The sequence below is a fragment of the Trichosurus vulpecula genome, chromosome 3, assembly GCF_011100635.1.
Source record: "Trichosurus vulpecula isolate mTriVul1 chromosome 3, mTriVul1.pri, whole genome shotgun sequence".
NCBI classification, from domain to species: Eukaryota; Metazoa; Chordata; class Mammalia; order Diprotodontia; family Phalangeridae; genus Trichosurus; species Trichosurus vulpecula.
In genome coordinates, this window is record NC_050575.1 from 100974340 (window position 1) to 101000109 (window position 25770).

The 25770-nt window shown below is 39.1% G+C and overlaps 1 protein-coding gene across 4 annotated transcripts in view; it reads right to left on the reverse strand.

The window, feature by feature from the left end:
* Positions 1-25770, reverse strand: part of NCOA6 (nuclear receptor coactivator 6) — a 67318-nt gene extending 41548 nt beyond the window's left edge. For all 4 annotated transcript variants that reach the window (XM_036748807.1, XM_036748806.1, XM_036748804.1 and 1 more), the window contains exons 1-5: positions 25589-25770; positions 16850-16993; positions 11333-11404; positions 8553-8834; positions 4202-4357 (exon numbers count right to left, since the gene is read on the reverse strand). In XM_036748807.1, coding sequence (XP_036604702.1) covers positions 4202-4357; positions 8553-8787 — 391 coding nt within the window. In that variant the 5' untranslated portion in view covers positions 8788-8834; positions 11333-11404; positions 16850-16993; positions 25589-25770. The remainder of the gene's footprint in view (positions 1-4201; positions 4358-8552; positions 8835-11332; positions 11405-16849; positions 16994-25588) is intronic.

Genomic DNA, 25770 nt, shown 5'->3' on the forward strand with positions numbered 1-25770 from the left:
TAATTTGCCCAGGATAACACAGCCGGTACGTGCCAGAGACAGTACTTGAAGCCAGGTCTTCCTGGCCTTGAGATTGGCTCTCCATCCACTCTGCCATCCTGCCTTTATACAAGTTAGTATTATATAGGAGTAAAGATATAAAGCCTAGAATTCAGTATCATATGGCTCCTTCTGGAACCCTGACCAAAGGGGGTTACTTACCAGAAGTACCATTGTGTAGTAAAGCTATTTATCTCCGTGTCTTAGCCCCCTCCCAAATGGAAGGAACTGTGTCTTACCTAAACTCTCCTAAGGTCTAGCATGTTGCCCTGTACACAAAAGTCACTATATTTGTTATCATTGCAGAAAGATTATATAATGAAGACTCACTATAATACAGCCAACAGCATACCATGGACAGACAGTTAAAATGATACTTCAATATTCCTAATGCTAAATACATTCAGCCCAGAACAATGTTAGAAAGAGTCCTCACATGAATATAGGATGGCTATTGTAGCACTAAATAAGGTCCTTGTAATTCTCCAAAGCAGTGTATGTTGAAATTAAAAGGGAACTCAACAACCCCAAACTGAAACCTAAAAGGGTTACATAAATGTAGGTGCCATGAAACTTCCAAAAACAAGACTAATAATTCACTATCTACCAAACAGACCAGTCAGCTAAGCAAAGCATTTCAACAGACCAGTATGGTGTTCAAGGGCAGCTTTTATTAAACATAAAAGGCAAAACATTAGGTCTAGCAATCTTTAAAAGATGGCTTTTAAAATTAGTGACAGCTCTGATGAAGATATGATATCCATAGTATGTAAAGAACTAACACAAATATTTAAGACCAAGGGCCTTTCCTCAAAGGTTAAGTGGTCGAAGGATATATATGAATGAACAGTTCTCAAAAGAAGTACAGACTATTAACAACTTTATGAAAGACTGCTCCAAATTACCAATAAGAAACAAATAAAATCTAAGGTTTCTTCACCTCATACCAAACAAATTGGAGATCATGTCAAAAGACAAGACTGGTCTTAGAAGTACTGTAGAAAAATAAGCACACTCATATATTTTTAGAATTGTGGACTGGTCTGACCATTCTGGAAAGCAATTTGTAAACATGCAAGAGAAGTCACTAAAACTGTCTAGACCCTTTGGCTGCAAATATATGCCAAAGAAGTCAGTTAGAAAAGTTCCATACATAGCAAAATATTCAGAGCAGCACTATTTGTGCTGCAAAGACTGAGAATAAAGTAGAAGCTCATCAAATGGGTAAGAGTTAAACAAATCATGGCATATGGATGTCATAGAATATCATTATGTCCCAAGAATTCAGAGAAGCACAAGAAGACTGCTGGAATGATTCAGTGAACTGAACCAGGAAATGAACTTATACAATAATAATGTCAGTAGAAAAAAAAAACCAGGAAATGAACTTACATGGTAACAATGTAAATAGGAAAAACATAAAAAGAAAAAAAAAAGAAAAAATGAAGCTGAACTAAGCTTGGCTCCAGAGAACAGATGAGAAAATGTATCTCCCTCTTTACTTTGTAGATACAGGGTACCATGGGTATGGAATACTGTATATATTGTTGGATATACTGATTTGTTGTTTAGTTTTGCTTTTCCTCCCTTTCTTTTTTATCCTTTGCTACGAAGGCTGTCTAAATCACTGTGACGATGGGAGGCAGGGAATATATTTGGAAATAAAGATATAAATAAAACCATCAATAACAAATTTAAAAATAAAATAAAATTAGTGATAGGTAACAGGTAAAGCCACTAAGTAGAAATTGCTCTGGCAGCTGTAGAATGCCAAATTTCCAAACTTAAAGGCCCCCACTAAAATATAAAAATCAAGGTACAAAAAGATCTTACAGTTATATAATTTTATGAATTAGAAGGGACCTCAAATATTATCTAGTCCAACTTCCTTCCCAATACAGGAATTACCTCTGTAATATTCCTGATGAATGGTCATTTACTTAATATCTTCAGAAGAAACTAATTTTCTAGCTGCTAAGTTTTTTCTATGAATCAGACGAACCCCATGGATAAATGAGTCCTTCCCTATGACACTAATAGACATGAAGTATGCTGAGGCCCTTCATAATCTCTCCATGTTGGGCATTAATGTACTGCTTCCCAATCAGTAAGATGTTTTGATGCATAAATAAAATAAGGTAGAAGTATGGAACAGGCTGGAGAGAGTGTCAGGACTGGCACCATGTAGGTATACATATAAAGTGGTTGCCATGAGAAGTGTAAGTAAAGTAAAAAAAATGACTGCTCCTCATTGTTCTCAGTAATTTCACAAATGTGTCATAGCTTTTTTAAAGTTGGAAAATTCCATATAATCCTCTGGCAAAAGTTTGAATTCTGAGTCCCCAGGAAGAACATCAAAAAGGCCTCCCTCCACCTTCTTCTTCTTTGTACATTTCTAGCAGAGACAACCCAAACAGAACTTAACCCAAAAATGGTCAACCTCTTATCAAGGGATGGTATAGAAGAGTCTAGCCCCAAGGCAAATTTGTTGAACTAGATTGCCTTTCAGGTCTCTCCCAGTTCTAGAATTCTAGACAATCACTGCAGTGAAAGACAATATCCAGATGGGATTTACCTCTCTCCCCCAAACTTGGTGCCAGATACCACTTCTTGAGCTGAAAAGATTTAATTAGATGCGCAATGCTGAAGCGATTTTAACCGTTAAATTTGAACTGGATATGGCAATTATTAAACAAAATCCATTTACCAAAGTATTATTTACTGACTTTTATACAAGGAGAAATGGTCCATACACGAAACAAAGGAATTCCAAAGAATAAACTATGTGGTTGTTTACCCAAGTTTTCTTTCCAGGAAAATAGCCCCATCTTGTGGATAGAGAGAAGCACAGGTGACTAGAGTTTAAAAACATGCAGCAGTAAAGACTTCTTGACTTTCCTTCCTGAAGGAAGCTGGCTATATAACCAGCAGATTAAAATACGGTGTTAATAAAGCCAAGAAAGTACTTTGCTCTGTTCCACAGTCAAACCTGTGTTGATCTTTGAGCTACTAACTAGCTGTGTGACTGTGGCCAATTGTGTAAACTCTATTGGACTCAGGTTTCTCTACTGTAAAATAAGGTTTGGATCAGATGATCTCTATCTAAGTTCCCGTAGCTCTAAAATTTTTGTAAGTCAATCTAAGGCTCTTAATTACAAAGAGGACAGAGAGAAAGTGAATAGAACAACCAGTGCAAATTCATCCTCCACTACTAAAAAACTCAAAGTTCACACTACACTGATGACATAATCAGTAGTATTAATTTTGTGTATCCAGGAAGGCACATGTTTACTAGGGGCTTCTAGAGGGATACTGTGACTTGTCCATGGAAAGCCTATCACCCTACAGGAGCAACCCTTTTAGCAGAGATTGTCTGAGGAGAGTATGAAATTAAGTAAGAACTAAAATGAAAACCTCAAGTTTCTCCTTCTTTCCAAGAGAAGAAAGGAAACCATGAACATATTAAGTATGCTAAAGCCAGGGTCTTTTCAATTTAGTTAAAATCCTGAAGAAACCTAACAAAGTTATTAAAGCACTAGTTCCCAATCTTTAGTCATAACTCAGTCAGGTTGCCAAGAATCTATAGCAAGGTTATGAATGATCCTTAGAAAAAGACTGTTCCCAATGTTACTCCAAACACAGAATAGGGAGGATAGGAAGTGATAGCTTGAAGGAGAGGACTGTGCCCCAGCCATAGCCAATAGGATGGCCGTGCCTCCTCCTATTAGCAAAGCAAAAGTGGTCACCACCATCTCTACTTTTTGTCTTGGGGATCACTGGGCAGAGAGAAGGGGGAACAAGTGGCCTAAGGTTTACTGCACACATACCCTAAAGTTAGAAAACTACGCTTATATCATGATAACCATTGTTATATCCATGAATTTTATCACTCACAAATGCAGTATAGTTGGATCCCAAAGGGGACTGGGTAGCAGAGTGACAAGACAGCACCAACCTCAACCCATCTTCCACTCTTAGCTGCTAAAACAGGAAACACAGATTGGTTTATGATCTGGCCATCATTCGACAGGCCTGACAATTACATAACTTAAAAATATCTATAAAGCTGCTCTAATACACAATTCAGGCTTTCTATTCCTGGTGATTCCTACCACTGCCATAATTGAAACTACCAAGATGAGCAAATGGCAGAGTGAAATACCTTCAATCTGAACGGAGAGAATTCCTAAGTCCCGGAGTTGCTGATTGTTGTTCTGAGCCAGAATTCGTAACCGCTCTGCAGCTTCCCGGGGGATGCTAAATGTAACACGGACACTGTTCCAAGGTTCCACCTTCTGTACTTTGAGTTTGTTGGATTCTTGGTTAAAAGAGAAATTTTTAAAAAAGCATGTCAGCCATGGAAAGGAACTCAATATGCTCTTCCCAGCCATCTCACAGTGATGCCTACATTCTAGTTATAATCATCCTTGGCTTCCCACTGCAACTTTGGATTCTGCCCCTCAGCCTCTTGACCCTAAGAGGTGAAAGTCTGCCCACCTTCTCTGGAATGAAACCTCCACATATATACACCTGGCCCTCCCTTTCTAGTTCCATTTTGGGGGTTGTCTTTCCCCATTAGAATGTAAACTTCTTGAGATCAGGGAGTATCTTCTTGTTTGTATCTGTAACCCCAATGTTAGCATAGTGCCTGGCACACAAAAATACATGCTTTGTCTGTCAATCTGGGTAAGTAAGAAAGCTCAAGACATCCTCTTCCATTAAACTATAATCCTTTTCTGCCAAGCTTCACCATAAAAAAATCTTCATGACAGTACAGAAAACCTCAGAGGCAAGAAAAGTTAAAGCATTATAATATATTATCATTACAATACTCAAAGTAGAAAAAGTAAGGCCAAAGAGAAGGGGCAATGGCAACAAACTGAAAACAAGCTTTGTTACTAGAGAATTTGACTTTACATTTCTTAAGTGCAATCTTCTTCATTGAGTCTTTCTTCATCCTTTAAGTCAGAAGTACTATTTCTTTCCTGGGACATCACATAGGGCTTTGTACTTCTCATGCTCTCATCATATTCTATTATGCTTTATGGTTATTAGATAGTTATATGTGTGTTCTTTCCCCCATTAGACTGTGAGCTGACAACAACAGGGACCATAACTTATTTGTTTTTTGTATTTCTTCCAACACCAATCACAGTGCTCTATACCTGGTAAGCATTTAATTAACAGATGAATGAATAATGCACTTCTCAATCTAAATAAACAGCAAGTATTTAAAGTTAATATGCAAAATAGTCTGTAATTCAGACATCATTCATTTAACTCCCAATCTCTCCAATTATTCATTCATTCATAAAAGCATTTATTAATCACTTAAAATGTGCCAGGCACTGTAGTAGGCAACAGGGATGTAAAAACAAGAACAAAACAACCTCTGATCACAAGAAACTTACACTCTATTGGGGGAAAACATAAGCACATAAATATAAAACTCCATACAAAGTAAATAAAAAGTAATTTCCAGTGAATTACTGGGGCTCAAGTACAAGGGGGAATCAAGATGGGCCCTTTGTAAGTTCATTTAAGCTGAGCCTTGTAGGACCTAAGAATTCAGAATGAGAGGTGAGAAGCAAGTATACTTCAGGAAGAGGTATTAAAATAGATGAAATATCCCAAATAGGGAACAACAGATTAGGCTGAAACAGAGTATGTAAAAGAAGAACATACAAAAAGTCTAGAATGAAAGACGTTAAATGTCAAACAGAGTTGTTTGTATTTATTTATCCTAGAGGCAAGAGGGAGCTACTGCGGCTTCTTGGGCAGAGCAGTGACATGCAGGATGGATTAAGAAAAATGAGAGAGTACAGGCAAGAAGACCAACTGGGAAGCTACTCAAACAGTCTAGACAATAGGGGAGATGGGGCTGAATTTGAGGTGTGATCATGCGTGAGCAGAGGGAAGGGGATAAATGTCAAAGACATTGTGGAGAGAGAAATCAATGAAACTTGGCAACCAACTGCATACAAGGCATGAAAGAGAAGAACTGAAGACAACTCCTCAGTTACGAACCTCGGTGACTAGAAGGATGGGGGTACCTTCAACAGAAATACGGCAGTTGGGCAGAGGATGGTTTTCAAAAACAAGTCGTGTTTTGGATACACTGAGGTTGAAATGCCCATGGGACATCCAATTAGAGATGTCCAACAGGCAGCTGGTTACATGCCATTGGCATTCAGGGAGAGACTAGGTCTGAATATACAAATCCAGGAATCATCTGCATATAAGATGAACTCACAGGAGTTAATGAAACTATTGTGAATTATTCCAGATTTGGGAAGTTCATTGTAATGAGGCCTGGGGAAGTAGGCTATATTACCATATAATATCCTTAGCTCAAGACTTAGGACCAGGAAGAAGAGGGTTTGTGTCTTGGCTCTGCCACTTATGAACTACAATAGTAATATTGCTGTTGTTTTTGATTTTGAGCTGAAAAGGGTCTTAGATGTCAGGCAATCCAACTGTCATCTAGGAGATGAGGAAACTGAGACACAAAGAAGTCAAGTGACTTACCCAAGGTCACACAGATACCAAGTAACAAAACTGGGGTTAAAATCCAGGTCCTCGAAACCTTAATCCAGTACTTTTTCTACTGCACAATAATAAGACGCTGGGCTAGTCATGTAACCTTTTTAAGTCTTAGTTTTCTAACTGGTAAAAGAGGGATAATCATGACTATACTGCCTACCTTACAAGAGTATTAGGAAATCTCTTTGCCTACTGGAAGGCATTATATAAATATAAGTTATTACTAATGAAAATTAGTTTAAATCGAGTACACAGACTGAGGATAGTGGGTGAAAGACAGAATAATAATGAAAGGCTTACGAGAAGAGGTAAGTTTTAAAGGGAGTAAGGGACACAGATAGTAAATGAAAAAAAGTGAATTCTAAAGAGAAGACTGGAAAAGAGAAGGCAGAAACAAGCAAGAGTATGTGAATATTAGATTGAAAAAAAGATTAAAGGCTTTACCCAGGCAGTAACGAGGGCCAAGGTTGGCAAAATGAAATATATTGGTAGGAGTTCCAGAATGCTAGGTTCATGAATTTAGATTCAATTCAAGGAATAATTCTAGGTTCTTGAGTGGAAAGTGATAGATGGAAATGCCATCACAGTATGAGGGAAACAGCACAGGACTAGGAGTCTGGAAAGCTGGATTCTTGTCCAGACTCTCCAGCACCTTACTGCAGGACTTTGACAAGTGAAACCCTTTCCCTGGACCTCAATTTCTTCCTTTCGATAATATGCAGGCATTGGATTATATGGGCTCAGAGGTTCCTTCTAGGTTTTAAATTCTATCACTCTCAGACTCTATGTTTCAATTGTAGGATGGAATATCATCCTACCCCTAGCCCCACTACAGTGGGTCCAATGGGGGCTCTAATAAGGACAGTATATTATAACAGGTAATCATGTTTGAGGTTAAGTGTAGAGCTTGATAACTTCTAGCTTCCAACACTGGAGTTCTATGATTCTTTGGGGAGAGCTCTAGTGGGGTTAATTGAAGTGGGGGCTCTTGGAATGTCTGTCATTGAATCTTCTGGGACAGGATAAAATCTTAGGCAGAAGGGTAAATGGCCCTCCTCTTACTGGCTCCAGGAAAGGCTTTAAGAACATAAGCCCTTTCAGAAAGCATTAATGAAACTCTCTTGAGAAGAGGATCAAAGGTTTCCAGAGAAAACATATATTTATGCAAATGTAAGGGTCATTCAGAAATATGGAATTGCCTAAAAGCATTTCCTATTTTAGCACAACCACTCAGACCTAATGCTACCATTTTAAATTTAGTCACTTTGTAATATTTCTTAAAATCGCCAAAAAACAGGAATTCTGTATCTTAATATAAGCAATGCCAACTGCACCCACTTAACACGCTCTATCAGCTGCTTCATGACTAAAAAGGTTCTTAGAATACAATATACTAGGTTGATAAATGTGACTGACAAACATAAGGTTCTGAATACATGTGCTGAATAACTGCTAAGGTTAAGCATCCAAATTCCTTGAAAAATGGTTTCTTCTCCACAGAAAACAAGTTACACTACAGAAAAGTTAATTAATTCAGACTGCAAGAATTTGGAATCCGGGGTAATTCTGAGAGGACCCACACTAAAGTCTGCTTTAGTACTAGTGTGTTAATAGTAAACACAAAGACTTCTGGGAAAAAGTTCAAGTTGTTAAGCAGACAAACTCTTCCAGTTTTCTTTAGTACTTACGTATAATTATATGTATATAAGCTAAATGCTAATCATTCTTATCTAGTAAAACATATTCTAGGGACATTAGGCAAAACAGCCTAATTACAATCTCCTATTTGAAAATAACATACCTTAACTTCTTTTTAAATTTCTGCAATTCAGATTTTTTTTTTTTACTAATCCAAACAGTGCCCCAACCCCAGTCACTCAGTCACTCCCATATTCCTGCCAATGGAGTTTGACTATATATAATTCAAGACAACCACATATACACTAGAAAAGACATTTAAAGCAGATTACCCATATGTAAAAGACTGGGAACATTCTCCAATATGGTGTCCAATTTCCATTTCAAGTCTGTATCATCTATATTTCCTTTGAAAGCAATAAAGATAGTAGAATCGCTCAAAATACTGTCATGTTTTGAGTCATCATCTTCCAGTCCAGAGTCAAAATCCACCTCTGAGTCTTCCATTGTTGGTGAGCACAAGGAAGTATAAATATCTTCTAAGTTTGGAAGGTCATCCAAAACCATGGTGATGATTATTCAATACAAACACACCAAGCAGACAGTGAGGCAACCTTTTAACAAAGAGGAAAAAAGACAAAATTTCTCATTGTGCATATATTACGATGTATGCTTATGTATTTCAGCTGTATTCCACGGTACTGTGAGAGCTGTAATTTATTTGTCAAGTAATAAGGCAGCCCTCTGCCCCATCCCCTCAAAAAAAGGAATTAAAAAAAATTTCTTTAATTGGGATGTTTCAGTAAGCATAAAAAAAACAGAATTAGAAACAGGAATATCTAATCCCTCCCTATGAACAAAACGTAAGAGCACTCACTATGAGTGTGGAATGTCAACATTCCAAGTTTTACTTAAAAGATTTTCTTTGTTATGAAGAAGGGTCCTAGACCAGGATGGGTGGTATATTGGCAAATAAGCAGTGTAAAAAGCAGAAGGCATCAATAAAACTTTTTTTAAAGACTGCTTTAAATTTAATAAGAATATTTCCTTTTAATCCATTTCATGTTACCGTCATAAACATATGGAATATGGGGCAGGGGAGGAAGGAGTAATGAGGGGGTAAATGCAAAAGAAGAATTAAGTTCAACGCCATAAATATTTATTCAGCACTGATCATGTGTCTGGCACTGTACATATCTTATCTAGGAAATACATACACAGACACATATCTCGAAGACCAATCTATCCCCCTTCTTCTATGTCCATGAATTATACCAGGAAAATAAATATTATTTCCTGAAGGATGGCTAGAAAGGTGATTCAATAACACAATGAGTTATCCACAAGTGGTTAAGTCTCAAAAGTTACTTTGGGTAGTATTGGTGTGATTTTTGTTTACTTGTATGAAGGACATCCATAGGACAAAAACAAAATCTGCAGTACATTTTAAAATGTCTTTAAAATACCTTTCTCCAACTGGGAACTGTGTGGGAGGGAGAAAAAAATGCTTGATCTTTGAAAAAAATTTAAAAGAAACAATGAACATGATAAATACAGAAAAGCATGGGAAAACATATGGACAGATGCAAAATGAAGTAAATAACTAAGAAAATGATATACATATTAACCACAACAGTGCAAATGGGAAAAAAAAGTTGAAACTCAATGCTTCAAAATTATATGACCATATTTGGCTCCAAAAAGGAGAAACAATTGAGAAGGCACTCTCTCCTATTTCTTTGAAGAGGCAGGGGACTAAAAGTGTATAATGCCAAATGTTTTAAATATGTTGATTAGTTTTGCTTAACTTTTATTCTTTGTTATAAAGTACTGCTCTCTGGGAGAGGGAAAGGAAGAGATATGTTAGGAAATGTAAGTGATGAAAAAACAGAACGTATTAATAAAAATTTACTTCAGAATGCAAAAAAAGTTACCTAGTAGGTCACACTTAGCAGTCATGCCAGTGGCTGATGACCTTGTTCTGGAACAATAGACTCACACAGCATTAGGATTTGGGTATTACATTTGCAAACATCATTAATCAAAAGATGCCCCAAACTACTGTATGTGATTCAGTATGTACTGAATAACACCCAAACATATATAAAACTGAATATAAAATTAGAACGCACCAAGTTTTACCAGATAAAATTTTAATACCATAAATTTGTTAATTTACTACATGCTTTCAGTCACCTGATAGAATCAAGAAAAAGAAAAAAAATATCCTTCAATACAAAGAACATGTGACTGGGTCTTACAAAATTATTTAAGGTTTTTGGGTATAACTCTTTAACATACATCATGTAATGTTTATATTATAGTGAACAGTGTTTGTGTGTTACCAATCCCCTACCAGACCTGTTAGCAATGAGAAAGCAAGAACCAAGTAACATCTAAACAAGGCAGCACCTAGCACAGTAGGTATATTTTCCATACTTACTCGTCCCAGTAATAACAATAACAAATGCAATTCCCTATAGGAACTAGTGCATGTTTCTTTGAGGGCACATGAAGACTACAGTTATTTCTTATATTTCTATAAAGTGCTTTCAATTTATAAAGTGTTTTTGAATTCACTCTCAATTATCTTCACTACAGCCCTGGTGAAATAAGCAGGGCAAGGATAATTATTCCCCCTTCTACAAATGAGAAAACGGTTCAAAGAGGTTAAATGTCTAGGGCCATACACCTAAGTGGAAAAGCCAAGATTCAAATCAGATTAAGGTCTTCTGACTCAAAGTCTAGGGCTTTTCCTATTATCTCATGAAGACACTCTCTTACTAGTCTTAGCCAACAATTGAAATCATTACTTTAGCTCCCACTTTGATGGATCAAAGAATAAAGTAGGGAGTAAGGTGTAAGAAGACTGGTGTAAGATCCTCTGACTCAAAAGACTATGCCCTTTCCAAGGCATCCGGAGGCCTCTCCAGACAACAAGGTAATAATAATTAAAAAAAAAAAGGTTCACAATGGTTTGTAGAAATCCTATTTGAGCAGGTATTACTGTTAAAATCCTTTTGGGTCAGGGGAAAATGGAGAGATAAAAAGAATAGTCATTGCTTCCTAAACACTCACCCAAAGTCCCTCGCATAGATGAGGTTTCACTTACCAAAATGATGTCTTGTCTTATCATTTAGCCAGACCACTGCCTTGAACTCCAAACACACAGGCATTTGGGGACCTGTACTTTGCAGTAACCATTGGGAAAAAAAAAGGGAAAAAAAAATCATAATGTTACATTAGTAATTGTTACAATGGTGATCTTCATTTGCCACAGGAATCAATGTGAGGCAAACAAGCTTTTAATTGATGCATTTTCTACAGGTGATGGTTTCAATATTTTTAAAGGATACAAAAAAAATCTGATTTTCACTAAGTTTGAGAAAAGACCTGTTACGAAGAACTCAATGTGGTGAAGAAATCACACAAGGAGAGAACTCCCTCTTAACTCAGTACCAATGTAATATGGATACTTTCACTTAATCTGGGGACATTTAAAGTGTCCTTTACCAAGCATAGAAACCTCTAGATCAAAGGACGAGTGTATTAAAAAAAAAAGAATTTGCCTAACAAATAAATGGCAATGTCTGTCACAAAATTTTACTGTTTCAGTTTAATTTATAAGGCACATAGAAAGTACCTGGAAGAATAATTAATATGAATTGTTCAAAGGACATAGCCATAAGAGATTGAATATGAGGCAGATCCTATCCTTCCAACCTCTCTCAGAAGGTTCTTAAACACTATTATGTATTCCTGGTTCTAGTTCAGAGGCCTCAGGGGCCAACTTAGGCAAACCACAGATCAGAAGTTAGTATTATGAACAGCTGACTAAATGCCTGGTCAAGAAATTAGAATTTTAACAGTGAGATGATCATAAATAGTTAAAATAGTAGATTTCTTCTTTCTTGATTTCCGTCTCTCCAAGCTTTAAGATTTTCTCCTTCTGAGTCCCCATAATAATTTACACATTTCTTAAATACTTAAATACCTTCTATCTGGCATACTGAAAGTTTCAACTATACCTTACTACAAGCAAATTGACTTCACTTTTCATTTGTATAATGGCAGTAATAACAATCACGCTGCCCACTTCATAGGATTTTTGTGAGGAAAATCCTCTGCCAATTATAAAGTATAAGTACAAGATACCATTACTATGCTCCATGAAAGGGGGGCAATGCCAAATTCATGTCCCTATCCAATACAGTACTTAGCCCAGGGCTGTGTATGTATTAGACAATAATTATATGTTAAATTAAACCGACCAAAAAAAAAAAAGCTCAAGGAACACCAACTTTTAAGGCCAACAATCTTATCATCTTAGGTGAAGAAAGAATTAAGGAACTGGCCTATTAAACCTCCATCTCAACATAGATTGACATATGTGGTTAAGAACTTGATCTTGGAACGTTAGGCCCCTCATACTAGATGCTATATTAGAAGGATAAATGTCCTGAAGTATAACAAATGTTACAATCTTCCAGATCTCTAAATGAAGTTTACAGTGGACTTAGAATGTTTATCCTTTATGGATCAGTAACCCAAAAACCAAGATATTTTTAATGCATCATCAAAAAGATACTATAGGTTCTAGGCACCATCTCTTTGTTCCTTTTTTCTTAACTGGACCAATGATTTCATTTCATTTTCATAGGGAACTCCTTTTGGGGAAATTCCTTTCAACTGCTCAGCAATTTATAGCGTTAAGAGTTGCCTAGAACACCGAAAAGTTCAACGATTTGCCCAGGGGCACAAGGCCAGTATGTCTAGCAGGAACTGAACAATGGTCTTTCTGACTCTGAGGTCAGTTCTCTATCCACTACACCAGGCCTGCACAACCTGCAGAAGATGTTCTCTACATTTTTCTCAGGCTGCCTGAAATCCTTTGGCGGCAGCAGGCCTGTACTATGCCATTCTGCCTCTCAAGAAAATAAAAAATTCTTATCAATTTAACAATCAAAACCTCCGTTTAAACTGAGCACAATTCAACAAACACTAAGTACCTACTATACAGAGAGCACTTTGCTAGGCTAGGAAAGTACAAAGATAAATTGGACACTGACCTCTGTCTTTGCAGACCTTACAGTCTTGGCAGGGGATATGACACTTATACAAACAACCATAATGCAAAAACAGAATAAGGTTTAATGCACGAGAAGCATAAAATCAAGGGTTTCGTAAGCTCCATGGAGGGTGTTGAAAGACTTCATTTCTCCCTAGGAGAATTAGGAAAGACTTAAGAGGAAGGTGTGGGTCTTGAATGATGGGAAGGCTTTCAAAAGGCAGAACTGGGGCTGAGAAGGGGGGAGTTGATAGAGGGCATTTCAAGCATAGATAGTTGAATTAGTAAAAGCCTGGGGAAAACACAGGACATAAAAAGGTAATGGAGAATGGTTTAGTTGGTTGGAGCACAGGAAGGGATTTGTATGAGACTTGAGACTGGTCTAGAAAGGTAGGGTGGCACTGCCTGGAAAGGCAGCATGAGGCCCTATATTTAGTGCTAAGGTCAGTAACACTCAGATCCTGCCCTGTGGATACCTGTGCCTCTTCTTTCTCTAACAATAATTACTAAGAATTAATTGTACATAGAAACAATCTCAGCTGTTATCCTTCTTTAAGAGCAGAATTTCTAGAATTTAAAATCTATAATGCCTATATCCAACATAGATGATAACGCAAGTAAGGGCTACTGAACAACATGGACATATCTTTGAGTGATCATATAGACTATAAATAAGTTCAGTCTCCATCTGCTTGTTGACAACTGCCAGGGAATTCATGGCTCCAACCCTCAGAAAAAGAAAAGAATACAGGAGGATCAGGGAGGATACTAAAATCACAAAGCCCTAATGTTAGAGATCAGAGGGTATGTTGTCCAAGAGTTACTGAAGCAAGAATCTCCTCTACAACCTCCCAGCAAGTCCCTGAGTCTATGCTGAATTACCTTTGAAAATAAGGACCTCAAACCTCAGAGGCAGCCTATTCCATTTTTAAATAACTCTTAATTGTTAGAAAATTCTTCCTTACTGAGTTAAAATCTACCTCCCTATAAATTTTGCCATATATCCTTGTTACCTCCACTGGATACCATGGAGTATAAATCTAATCATTCCTCCTCATGATATTCCTTTTCATGGGTTGAAACCAGAGTTCAACAGCAGCTATCCTCTTTTCACCTTATGTCACTCTTACTGCAGGAGAATGCTGGGAGAAGAATGATCAAGCAGCAGAAAAAAAAATTTTCATTTAATTTCATAGCCTGGGGACTTTACTAGCCTAATCACCCCAAGGAAGATCCTAACCACCAAATGAAGGTGTCTTTTAGCCCTTCAGAAGTATAAAGGAAGAACCAAGGATCCAAACATCAGAATTCTCTCGATTGAGAAGCTTAAAATTCAAGACACATAGTGAAGTTATCTATTCCAATCACTACCAGAAGCACAAAGCCCTCCAATAGTCTGCACTTGAAGAGTCCTTATAGATGCCATTTCTCCTCAGCCAATGGGCAATGCCAGTAAGGCACAGAGATGACAGGAGAATTCAAGCAAATGCCTCTGGCCTCTTATCAATGCTCCACTATGTATTGTGCCACGCACTCAATAGGAACTCAAAACATATTAATCAATTATGATAGATTTCCTTCTGTTTCACCATAGAGAAGCTGTTCTTCCCCAAACACTTTTACTGCTTCCTGAAGACAAACTGGAACAGAATCATTTCCCACCCCTCCCACCCCCAGCTATTTCCCTCTACAAAAACTACATCAACAATTCCACTACTTTAGTGCTTCAGGGAATTGCCTGAGGCACAGACTGAGAGATTAAATGACTTGCCTAGGGCCATAAGGCCGAGGGTTGGAGGCAAGATTTCTATGCATGATGCATGGGGCATTCTCTCATAAAGAATCATAAAGGCAAAATTTTAACATAGCACATGAATGCAAGTTATTATTTTTATTACTACAGTTGCAAGTACTCCTAGAGGTCACCCAATCCAACCTATCACTCAGTGAAGGAAACTCTTCTTTAACACCCCCCCCCCATTTTTTAGCTCATTTTTGTTAGTTGCCTTCTTTCAGTAGAATATAAACTCCATGAAGGCAGAGGCTGCCTTTCTTTTTTTTTTTTTTATGTATTAGTATCCTCGGCACTTAGAATGTTCATTCCCACAAGACACAGGCAGTTCTGGCTTTTCTGCAGGTCTTTACATGAGGTGATTTTATGTGAATTTGCCAGGGGAAGTGAAGGGAGGGAAGGAAGCTGGAAGGGGGCCATTACATGGTTCAAGGACAGGTGGAAGCCAGAGACAGAAGATGGGCAAGGGTGAGGGAGAATATGAATCACTTAGGGCAGGAGCAGAGAGACAACACAGTACTGTATGATAAAGTTAACAGAGGTGGGTTGGGTTTTTTTTGGAATGAGGATTTCTATCAGAATTCTTTATGTAAAGTCAAATATGTATAATGCAAATTTACATAAAGTGCGAACTGTCTGTGTTGAGAAAAGTCACTTTACTTAGTATAGCAGAAAGAACACTGCTGGGTTCAAATCCTGCTTACCTTTGTGACCTTAAGCAAATCACTTAGACCTAGACCCCAATTTACTCATCTGTAAAATTAGGTTGGCCTAAAGATCCCTTCTAGATCTAGATCTATGACTTGTGATCCTATGACCTCTCTAAGCCTCAGTTTCCTCACTGGTAAAAAGAAAGCTCTATGATTTCTAAGGTCCCTCTGAGCTCTAAAATCCTTTGATAGTACATGTGGCCATTCAGACTCTGCACCAACTTCTGTTTGAATGTTTTCTATGATAGGAAGCATTCCTACTCCACTTATAAATTTATTTAATTTCTATACAGTTCTTCCTGACATTTAAACATAACCCATCTCTCTTAAAATATCTACAATAAAAATACCTACATTTGTACAGTGCCCTGTACAAACAGTTAAAAAGGACTTTATCTTATTTGATCTGTGGGTAATACTAATCCCATCTCACAAATTAGACAGTGAGAAAGGTTGAAAGATCAAGGAACCAAGGCCAAAACTTTTTTTTTATTCATATGTATGTACCTTCATATATTTAAAAACTGCCTTCACATTTCCTCCTATTGTTTTTTCCACTGCTCTTGAGATGAGACAACACAGTTCCAAGCCCTTACTATCCCTCAAGGATCTTTCCTATTTCCTACTTTTTCCAAATTATCTTCACTACGAAGAGCTCTATGACAAAAGTAAAAAGCCTTCCTTCATTGTGTCCCATAATGCTAAGCAGTATGGTACAGTGAAAATAATCAAGGACTTAGGAGTCAGGAAGGCCTTCATTCACATGTTACCTTTGATAGATACATCATACCAATGGGACCCTGGGGAACTCAGCAAGTCACATAACCTCTCAGAGACTAAGTTTCATTACCTGTAAAACAGGAATAACAGTAGTCCACTCAGGGTCGCTGTCTAAGGCTCAAATGACAATGTATATAAAGGGCTTGGCAAACATTAAAGAACTATATAAACTATTATCTTTTAATCTCATGAACCACTTTATTTAGCAAACAATGCTTGACAATATTTTAGAATTAACCTTAGAAACAGGATTGTGTTTTTAAATGCCTCCAAACTCACCTGGCAGTTCTCTACCTCCACAATCTCCAATTTTCTGGTAGGGCCACCCTCCTTCATCCCTATGTGCCACAAGTTGGCCAGAGAAGACATTCTAAACCCTGAAGATCTCTGCAGCAGGCCAGGAGGGTGGGAGATGGGCAAGTCCTGCAGTTGCAAAGCAGAAGAAAATGAGTCTGCAAAACGCTTCATGTGAAACCCAGCTAACCTAGATCATCATATTCATACATGAAAACTGTTAAAAAGGACAGCAACTAGCCAGAAAATGCAACAGATTTACCGGGGTTTCTACAGAGCTGTTCTCATCATTGTGATTACATTTTGATTCTAGCATCTGAGTACCAACCAGATGTACCATAATGAAGAAGCTGAAATGGACATCAAGAAGATAAAGTTGGAAACTATACCCTGAGGAAATCCCGGCTAACAGACGTACCATTTTAGAAGCATTGAAGATCCATTCTCCAGATATCTTAAAGAAGGTAAGATACCAAATGATGAGGAAAAAAAAAATCACAGACAGTATTATTCTCCAAAAAAGGCAGCCGAGAGGACATCAGCAACTACCAGCTCATTTGCCTGTTTTCAGATTGCTATGAAATATTATGAAAATAATGTACACAGACACTAAGGGTAATCTTGATGAATATGAGAATGGAACAGGCAGGCTTTCAATTAAGAGTTTCTCTAGTGGACCACATCTTCATAATCACAAGAGTGGCTGAAAAGTATTATAATAATAATAATAATGGCTAACATTTATATAGCACCTACTATGTGCTACACACGACACTAAGCATTTCACAAAAATTATCTCATTTGAGCCTTACACAATGCCGGGAGGTAGGTGCTATTATTATCTCCATTTTACAGATGAGGAAACTGACGAAAACAGAAGTTAAGTGACTTGTCTAGGGTCACACAGCTAGTAAATGTCTGAGGCCAAATTTAAACTCGGTCTTCCTGATTTTAAGTCAGCTACTTTATCTACTACGATGCCTAGCTGCCAGATTTCTTCGGTTTGTTGTTTTTAAAAGCATTTGACTAGGTGAGCAAAAGAGTAAGCCTACAAACTATCCTCCAAGGTGTCTCCATGCATATATAAAAAAAAGTAAGATTACTAGACTGATAAAAATGACAGAAATAACTTCAGGCTCAAAGTGACATAAAACAGGAAGATATTTATTCATTAGTGTAAGCTCCTGTTATAAAGGATTTTCTAGCAAAATCCCAATGAAAGAGGGATTTTTTTTTTTATAAATGGTGAGATACTCCAAAAACCTATGTCTCCAGGTAACCCTGCACTAATTGCATTGTGCTTTTGGGCTTCTTCACTGAGATTCTGGGACAGTCAAAAAAGATCTCAAGATTCACCTAAGACAAAAAAAAAAAAAGGGTGAAAAACACATTAAATGTCATCGGATGGGCAGTCCACTGAATTTGTCCAAGATGTATTTATGGACCTGTCAATGAACAATAAACTAGGCTCAAAATTAAATGGGAAGAAGAAAGAGCTGGACTGCCTTTGGGAAACTGTGTAGCACATTCAATGATGCCTCCCTGATAGCACTAAAAACCATCTTTTGAACACCAATATGGCTGGAAATCATGCAATACCACAATGTTCAAAAAATCTAAGTTTCTGGCAACCCAAAGGGTCATTGACAGAGATGCATGATAGTAATCTACTGTTCAATAAACTCAAGGATCCAAGCTTTGGGGGCAAGAACTCGCCATCCGATAAAAATCACTGGGAAAACTAGAAAGCAGTTCAGCAGAAACTAGGCAGAGATCAACATCTCATGCTGTATACCAAAAGAAGGTCAAAATGGGTAAATGATTTAGACATAAAAGGTAGTATCATAAGTAAATTGGGGAACATGTCAAATTTTACTTGTCAGTTCTATGAATAAGGGAAGAGTTTGTAACCAACAAGACATAGAGAGGACCTAGGGAAGTAAAATGAATAATTTTAATTATATATAAAATTAAAAAGGGGTTGGACAAACAAAACCAATATAACCAATATTAGAAAGAAAGCAGAAACCAAGAAAAAAATTTACAGCAAGTTTCTCTGACAAAGTCCTCATTTCTCAAATACATAGGAAAGTGAGCCAAATTTATAAGAATACAAGTCATTCCCCAATTGATAAATGATCAGATGATATGGACAGGAAGTTTTCAGAAGAAGAAATTAAAGCTATCAATATTCACATGAAAAAAATGCTCAAAATGATTACTGATTAGAGAAAAGCAAATTAAAATACCTCTGAGTATTTTACCACTCACTTCTTCACTTCACCACTTATCAGATTGGCTAACATGACAGAAAAGGAAAAGGACAAATGCTGGAAATGTGGAAAAATTGGGGGTTGGTGGAGTTGTGATCCAACCATTCTAGAGAACAATCTGTAACTGTGCCCAAAGGGCTATAAAACTGTGACCTAGCAAAATCACCACTAGATCTGTATGCCAAAGAGATGGGGAAAGGACCTATCTGTACAAAAATATTTATAGCACTTCTTTTTCTTTCCAGTTCCAAAGAACTGGAAATTGAGGGGATATCTATCAATTGGGGAATGGCTGAACAAATGGTGGTATATGATTGTGATGAAATACTATTGTGCTCTAAGAAATCAAGAACAGGATGGTCCAAGAAAAACATGGGGAGACTTATATGAACTGATGCAAAGTGAAATGAGCAGAACTAGAAGAACATTGTATACAATTACAGCAATATTCTAGCGATGATCAACAATTCCAAAGGACCCATGATGAATAATATTATCCACCCCCAGAGAGAGAATAGAGGAATTCTGAGAGCAGACTGAAGCATCCTTTTTGCACTCTTTATAGTTTTGGGCTTTTTTTTTGGTGGCAGCATGGCTAATACGGAAATATGTTTTGCACGGCTTCACATGTATAATTGATAACATGTTGCTTGCCTTCTCCATGGGTGGAGGAGGGACTAGAGGGAAGATGAGAATTTAGAACTCAAAGTTTTTAAAAAAAGAATATTAAAAATAAATTTTTAAAAATTTTAAAGAGAAAAACAAGATAGTCAAAAGTAGACTAATACTTATTAACAAATCATGACCTGTGTCCAAGAAGTAGTATAAAAGATATCAACCAGGGGGTGCATCAGTCATGAGATGGCCCTTTTTACTTGTCAAAAGGAAAAAGCCCTAAAGGGCAGCATCCAGTGCACTGGGTGGATTTATGGGAGGACAAGGACAAAAATCACACAAGACAACAAATTGTGAATGAGTTGTGAGCTGTATCATTAGAGAGAGGACCTACACCAATGTGATTAAAGAAATCTCCATCTAACATTTCTCTAGTGTTTTAAGAGTCACAAAGCACTCTCCTCATAACAAGTCTATGAAGTAGGCAATATGAGCATTATCATCACCATTTTACAGATGAGGAAACTGAGACACTGAAAGGTAAAACGACCAGCCCAAGTTTACACATCTGGAAAGCAAGGATGAAAACTCAGGTTTCCTAATTCTACAACCATAAACACTGTTCTCTTTTTTTACTTTAGTACATTTCCTCTTCCTCTCTGCCCCTGTAAAAGTGGTACAGGTCAGCTTGAATATTAATAATGCAAGGAAGCTGCTGATTGGGAGCTAATGTATCCCTCAGCAGTTCTGCTGGGTCATCCGACTTCAAAAGGTCCTATCATGGTAAAGGCAGCTGCTGAGGGAGACCCAACTGGCTCTACTACAGCCTAGCAGAGGACATCCTAAAGCAGGAGACACAGGTATCATTAGATAGCCCACACAATATGTACTACTACATCAAGTCAAAGAGCCCAGAAAATACCTGGGAACTAGGTGAAGGAGGCACTGCCAGAACAATAGAATTAACCAAGATCCTCTTTATAGTAAAAGGGATGTGTGACTCGCATTTATACAACCTAGTGGCCCGGATCGTACATTTAGGCATTCAAGGTAAGCCATTCCCCTCACCCTTGTTTTCATTGCCTCTTTTCTGACTCCAAAATTCCAGAATGCCTAAAGGAGATCTTGGACACCAACTAGTTCTGAGGTTATTTTTTAAAAAATACTTTGATAACTGAACTTAAGTGTAATTGGTTTCCTTCATAATCATATGTATTTTATTTTATGCATTTAAGAACATGATTCTGAGGAGTCTATGGCACAAAAAAAGGTTAAGAACCCTGGCCTAGAGAATAAAATACAAATTCCTTAACTTGGTACTTAAGTCCTTCCACATCCTCCACCTTTCCCGAATTTTACATTACCCCCATTCCCTGCACTCTACATTCCAAACTAGACTACTATGCCATCTTCTTCCTCCATGCAATCTGTCCTCCAGGCCTGGAATTAATTCCCATCTTCGTTTCTACCTTTCAGAATCCTTGAAAATTCAAATCCAGATGCCTTTCCAGATTCCAATGACCTGCAATCCTCCCACCCTAGGTGAAAGTCTTCTTTTCCTCCTCCAATTTTCCCATGGCATCTTTCTTGGATCTCTCCTTTACCACATATTGTACTTATTTGTGCATGTCATATCACCCAACAGATTGTAAGCTTCTTGAATGAATGAAAAAGCATTTATTAAGTACTTACTATGTGCCAAGCACTATGCTAAGCATTGAGGATACATATACCAAAAAACAACCCCAATACACACACATACACACAACATAATCTCTGTCCTCACAAAGCTCACCTCTAATGGGAGAGGCAACATATATAGGGAAGTCTTGGTCAATTTTGGTCAGGGAAGATGGTCATGATGTCATTTTTTTATCTTTATATCCTTAGCATCTAATACAATGACTTAGATATTGCAGGCACTTAACTAGATATTTTTTAAAAATTGAATTCACTAACTCATTCACTCATTCAGTGAACACTTATCAAGCATTTACCATGTGGAGAACACTATGTTAGGTGCTGGAAAGATATAGTTTAGATAAAGCAAGTTTGTATAATTTTCCTCTCATGAAACTAACATTCTAGCAGAGGAATAAATATATACACAATATTACACAATAAATGCATCATAGATACGTAGTAGTTCAACTAGCTCGTTTTACAGACTAAGGGAGCTGAGGCCCAGAGAGATTAAGCGGCTTACCCAAGTTCTTATAGGTTTTAACTGGCAGAACCTGGATACTTGGAGCCAGACCTTCTGGCTCCAAATTAACTTCTTTTTCTACTCCATAAACTTTTATCAAATCAAATCAAATCAAAGCAGCTTGGAAATAATCACATCACCTTCAAAAAAGGGAATACAACTGTAGAGGAAAAATTACGAAGGTTATGATGCGGTTGAAGCACTGATTTTGAATACCTCAAGAAGAGAAAAATGAAATTTAAATTCGATTAAGTAAAATTTTTCAAAGCAAGATAATAGGTTTCTCCCTATTCTGGACTCTATTATTGCTAAATGAAATTGATACTTTCCAAGAAAGCCAATTTTTTAAATGATGAGAGTGAGTAATTTTACATCGCTCCATACAAGAGAGGCAGCCTGGTATAAAGGTTAGTGAACTGCACCTGAGGTAGGGAAGACCCTCAAATCAAATCCTGTCTTATTTATTAGTTGTATGACTCTGGGCAAGTCACTTAACCTCCATCTGCCTTAATTTTCTCATTTGTAAAATAGGGATAATAATAGTACCTAGTTCACAGCGTTGTTACGAGGATCAAATGAGATAATATACGTAAAGCACTTTACAAACTTTAATGTGCTGGGATAAATGTGAGTTAGAAAAGTGGTGTGAGATCAGAAAATTGTTACTGATATGGGAAAATTTAATGGATGAGGTGACGAATGAGTCGAGAACTAAAGGACGGTAAGGATTCAACAGCAGAGGATAATGAGGACAACCTGTGTCTGAGTAATACAGTTTGTTTCAAGCACTGTATGCACAGGGGGGAATAAAAAGAAACAAGGTTGAAAAGGTAGGAAGCCCCAAACTGTAGAAGACCTAGAACTCTTGGCAAAGAAATATGAACTTTACTTGGTAGGCAATAACGAACCATTAAAACTTTTTGAGCAGAAGAGCAACATGATGTATACATAAGAAAGCATATTCTGGCAGTAATATGAAGGATGGATCTGAGAAGGTAGGAGGCCCCTAAAATAGAACTAGCGAATAGAAATGAGGACCTGTACTGGGGCGGGATCACTGGGAAGAATGAGCAGGGAATGGACGAATGAGATGTTGCAGAGGAATGGAATGGGGAGAACACTTGTTACCTAGTTGGATATGAGAGATGAGGAAAAGTAAATACTAATAGATAACCCCAAAGTTTTGAATACAGGAGGCACAGTGAATGGTGGTGAAATCAGACGAAAACAGGGGAGACAGGAGGAGAGCTCAAAGAAAAGAAATAAGCTTGGATCTGAACATGTTAGATTGAGGTGCCAGGAGGACATCTAGGTGAAGTTTTCTTGTAGGCAGTTGGAGATACAGGTCTAGAGGTCAGAACAGAGGTCAGAATGGGAGATAATTTGGGAGTTATCTGCATAGAGGCAGTAGGTGAAGTAGTAGAAGCTAATGTTCGTTTGGCAATAGACAATGTAGAGAAGAAAAAAGGGCTGAATATACATAGCCGGGGAACATTCATTAAGGGATAGAGACCAAGTTGAGGACACAGTGAAGGGCACAGAAAAAGGTAAGAAAATCTCTGGAGTATGGTGTCTCTGAAGCCAACAGAGAAGAGTATTCAAGAGAAGAGGGTGGTAAACAGAATCAAAAGACACTGACACGTCAAGGTGTTCCGAAACCATTGCATTTGGTAATTACAATGATGATCCTAGAAGAGGAAAGTTTCAGTAGATAGATGTGAACTAAAGTCACATCTTAAAGAAGAGAATGGGTAATGAGGATGTGTAGGCATCTGGTTCAAGACAATTTTTCCAAGAAGTTTAGCAGCATAAGGGGAAAAGACAGGATGGTAGCTATATAAAAGTGGATGCGCCAAAATGAATATATTTGTAAACCGATGAAAAGGTACCAGTGGAGGAGAGACTAAAGAGATGAGTGACTCAGAGGGGCTGTCTTCAAAGAAGGAAATAAGATCAGGTAATAATAAGATCAGGGTTAGCCCTAGTAAAAAGTCAGAATACCTTACTTCAGTGACTGGAGGGAAGGAGATAGATGAGGAATTTGTAACGGGAAAAAGGAGTTCTTTTTAGTGAAAGGATGAGAGGGTAAGAAAAGAAAAGCTCAGAACCAGTGACTCTGGGGAAGGAGAGTTAATAAAATTTCAGCAGAGACCATTACTCCAATCCTCTAATTTTACAGATGGGAGAACTGAGACCTAGATGAAACATTAAAGTGACTTGTCTTAAATCACATAGGTAGTGGCAGAGCCTCAACTACCACCTATAGTCCAAAGCCTTTCCAACACCATTATACTGCTTCATACAACTGATAAAATTTTCCTAATGCACAGGGTTTAATAATCAGGTCATTCATCCATTCAAAACCTTTCAATTGCTCCTTAATGCTACACTAATAACTTCTCTCTCTCTGGCTTTTAAAACCCTTCACAGCCTGGCCTCAATCCATCTCCCCAACCTTGTTATACATTACTTCCCTTCCTCATCTACAGTACAACCAAACTGGATTTCTCTGTTCTTCATACATGGCACCTCCACTAGCCATTTGTGCCTTTGTACCGGCCTTCCCCCATGCCTGGAATACAAGCCTCACTTCCTCCAAGTAGCAACTCAATCCAGACTTTCTAACTCACCTTTCCAGATACCCCCGGCTGTCGGGCCCTCCTTCCCTGCCTTGTTTCTTTGTATTTGTTCTGTATATCCTCATACAAGGTGTCCCAAAAGTCTCTGTGCAGTTGCAAGCCTTTAAAGCTAGATTTCAAGCTCTCTGAGGACAGGGCCGCTTCCATATGTACATGCCCAGCACGGTGCTCTGGTCAAGGAGAGCACACGTTTGAATCATACCAAGGCCAGGGGCTCGTGGTGGGCTACCTACACTGTCATTATTCTCGGGTTCCACATCGCTAGCTTCCTTAGCCCCCACAACGATGACCTCCTCGTGTGACCCCTACTCGGATGCGGGTGGCGGGGTACTCCCCCGGAGAGCGCCCTGGGTCATTACCCCCACACAATGCCATCGCTTTTTTGTACACACACACCGCCGGGCCCGAGCATCTCGAGGCTTCATTTCTTCTCCCCACCTTAAGGGATTGTGAAGCCTCCGGGAGAGAGAAGCCCGCTGCTTTGCAGCGCCCGCTGTCAAAGTCCCCGGCCCGGGCTCTGCCTCAGTGGCCCTCCCGTGTCCTTCCTGCCCTCCTCACCTCCCTCCCCCAGGAGCACACTCGCGCACACACACACCCGGCCCGGTAACCCCGGCACACAATGAGGTGGGCCTGCCCTGCACGCCCGCCCCGGCCCGGGCTTGGACACCTGCCTCCCCCGGCCCCGCTGGGGGTTTGGGAGGCGGAGCTCGGGGGGCACCGTGGGGAGGCGCCCCCCCCGCCGCAGGCCTGGCCCCGGCCCCCCCAGCCCCGGCCCCCCGCAGGCCGGGACCAGCTCCCCAACATGGCGGCGGCGGCGGGGACACGAGCGAGCCCGGCGGCTGGCGGCGGCTCCCGGGCCGGCCGGGCCTGTCATCCGCCCAGCGCGGCGGCGCCATTTTCCCGGGGCCAGGGACAAGGCTGGTCCCATTCGCGTCCCGTCCCGTCCCACCCCACCCCCCGGACCCGGCCCGAGCTCCAGCCTCTGCCTCACCTGCGGCCCTGCCAGGGGCCTCCGACGGCGGCCCACTCTGGCCCGTGGCCTGCGAGTGCCGCTCTGTCCGTCCCCGCGGCCCGGAGAGCCGGACAGCGGGACACCGGGACTCCCGGACCCGGCAGCGGCCTCAGACCCGGCGGGGAGGGGGAGGGGAGGGGACCGGAGCCCGGGAGGGGGAG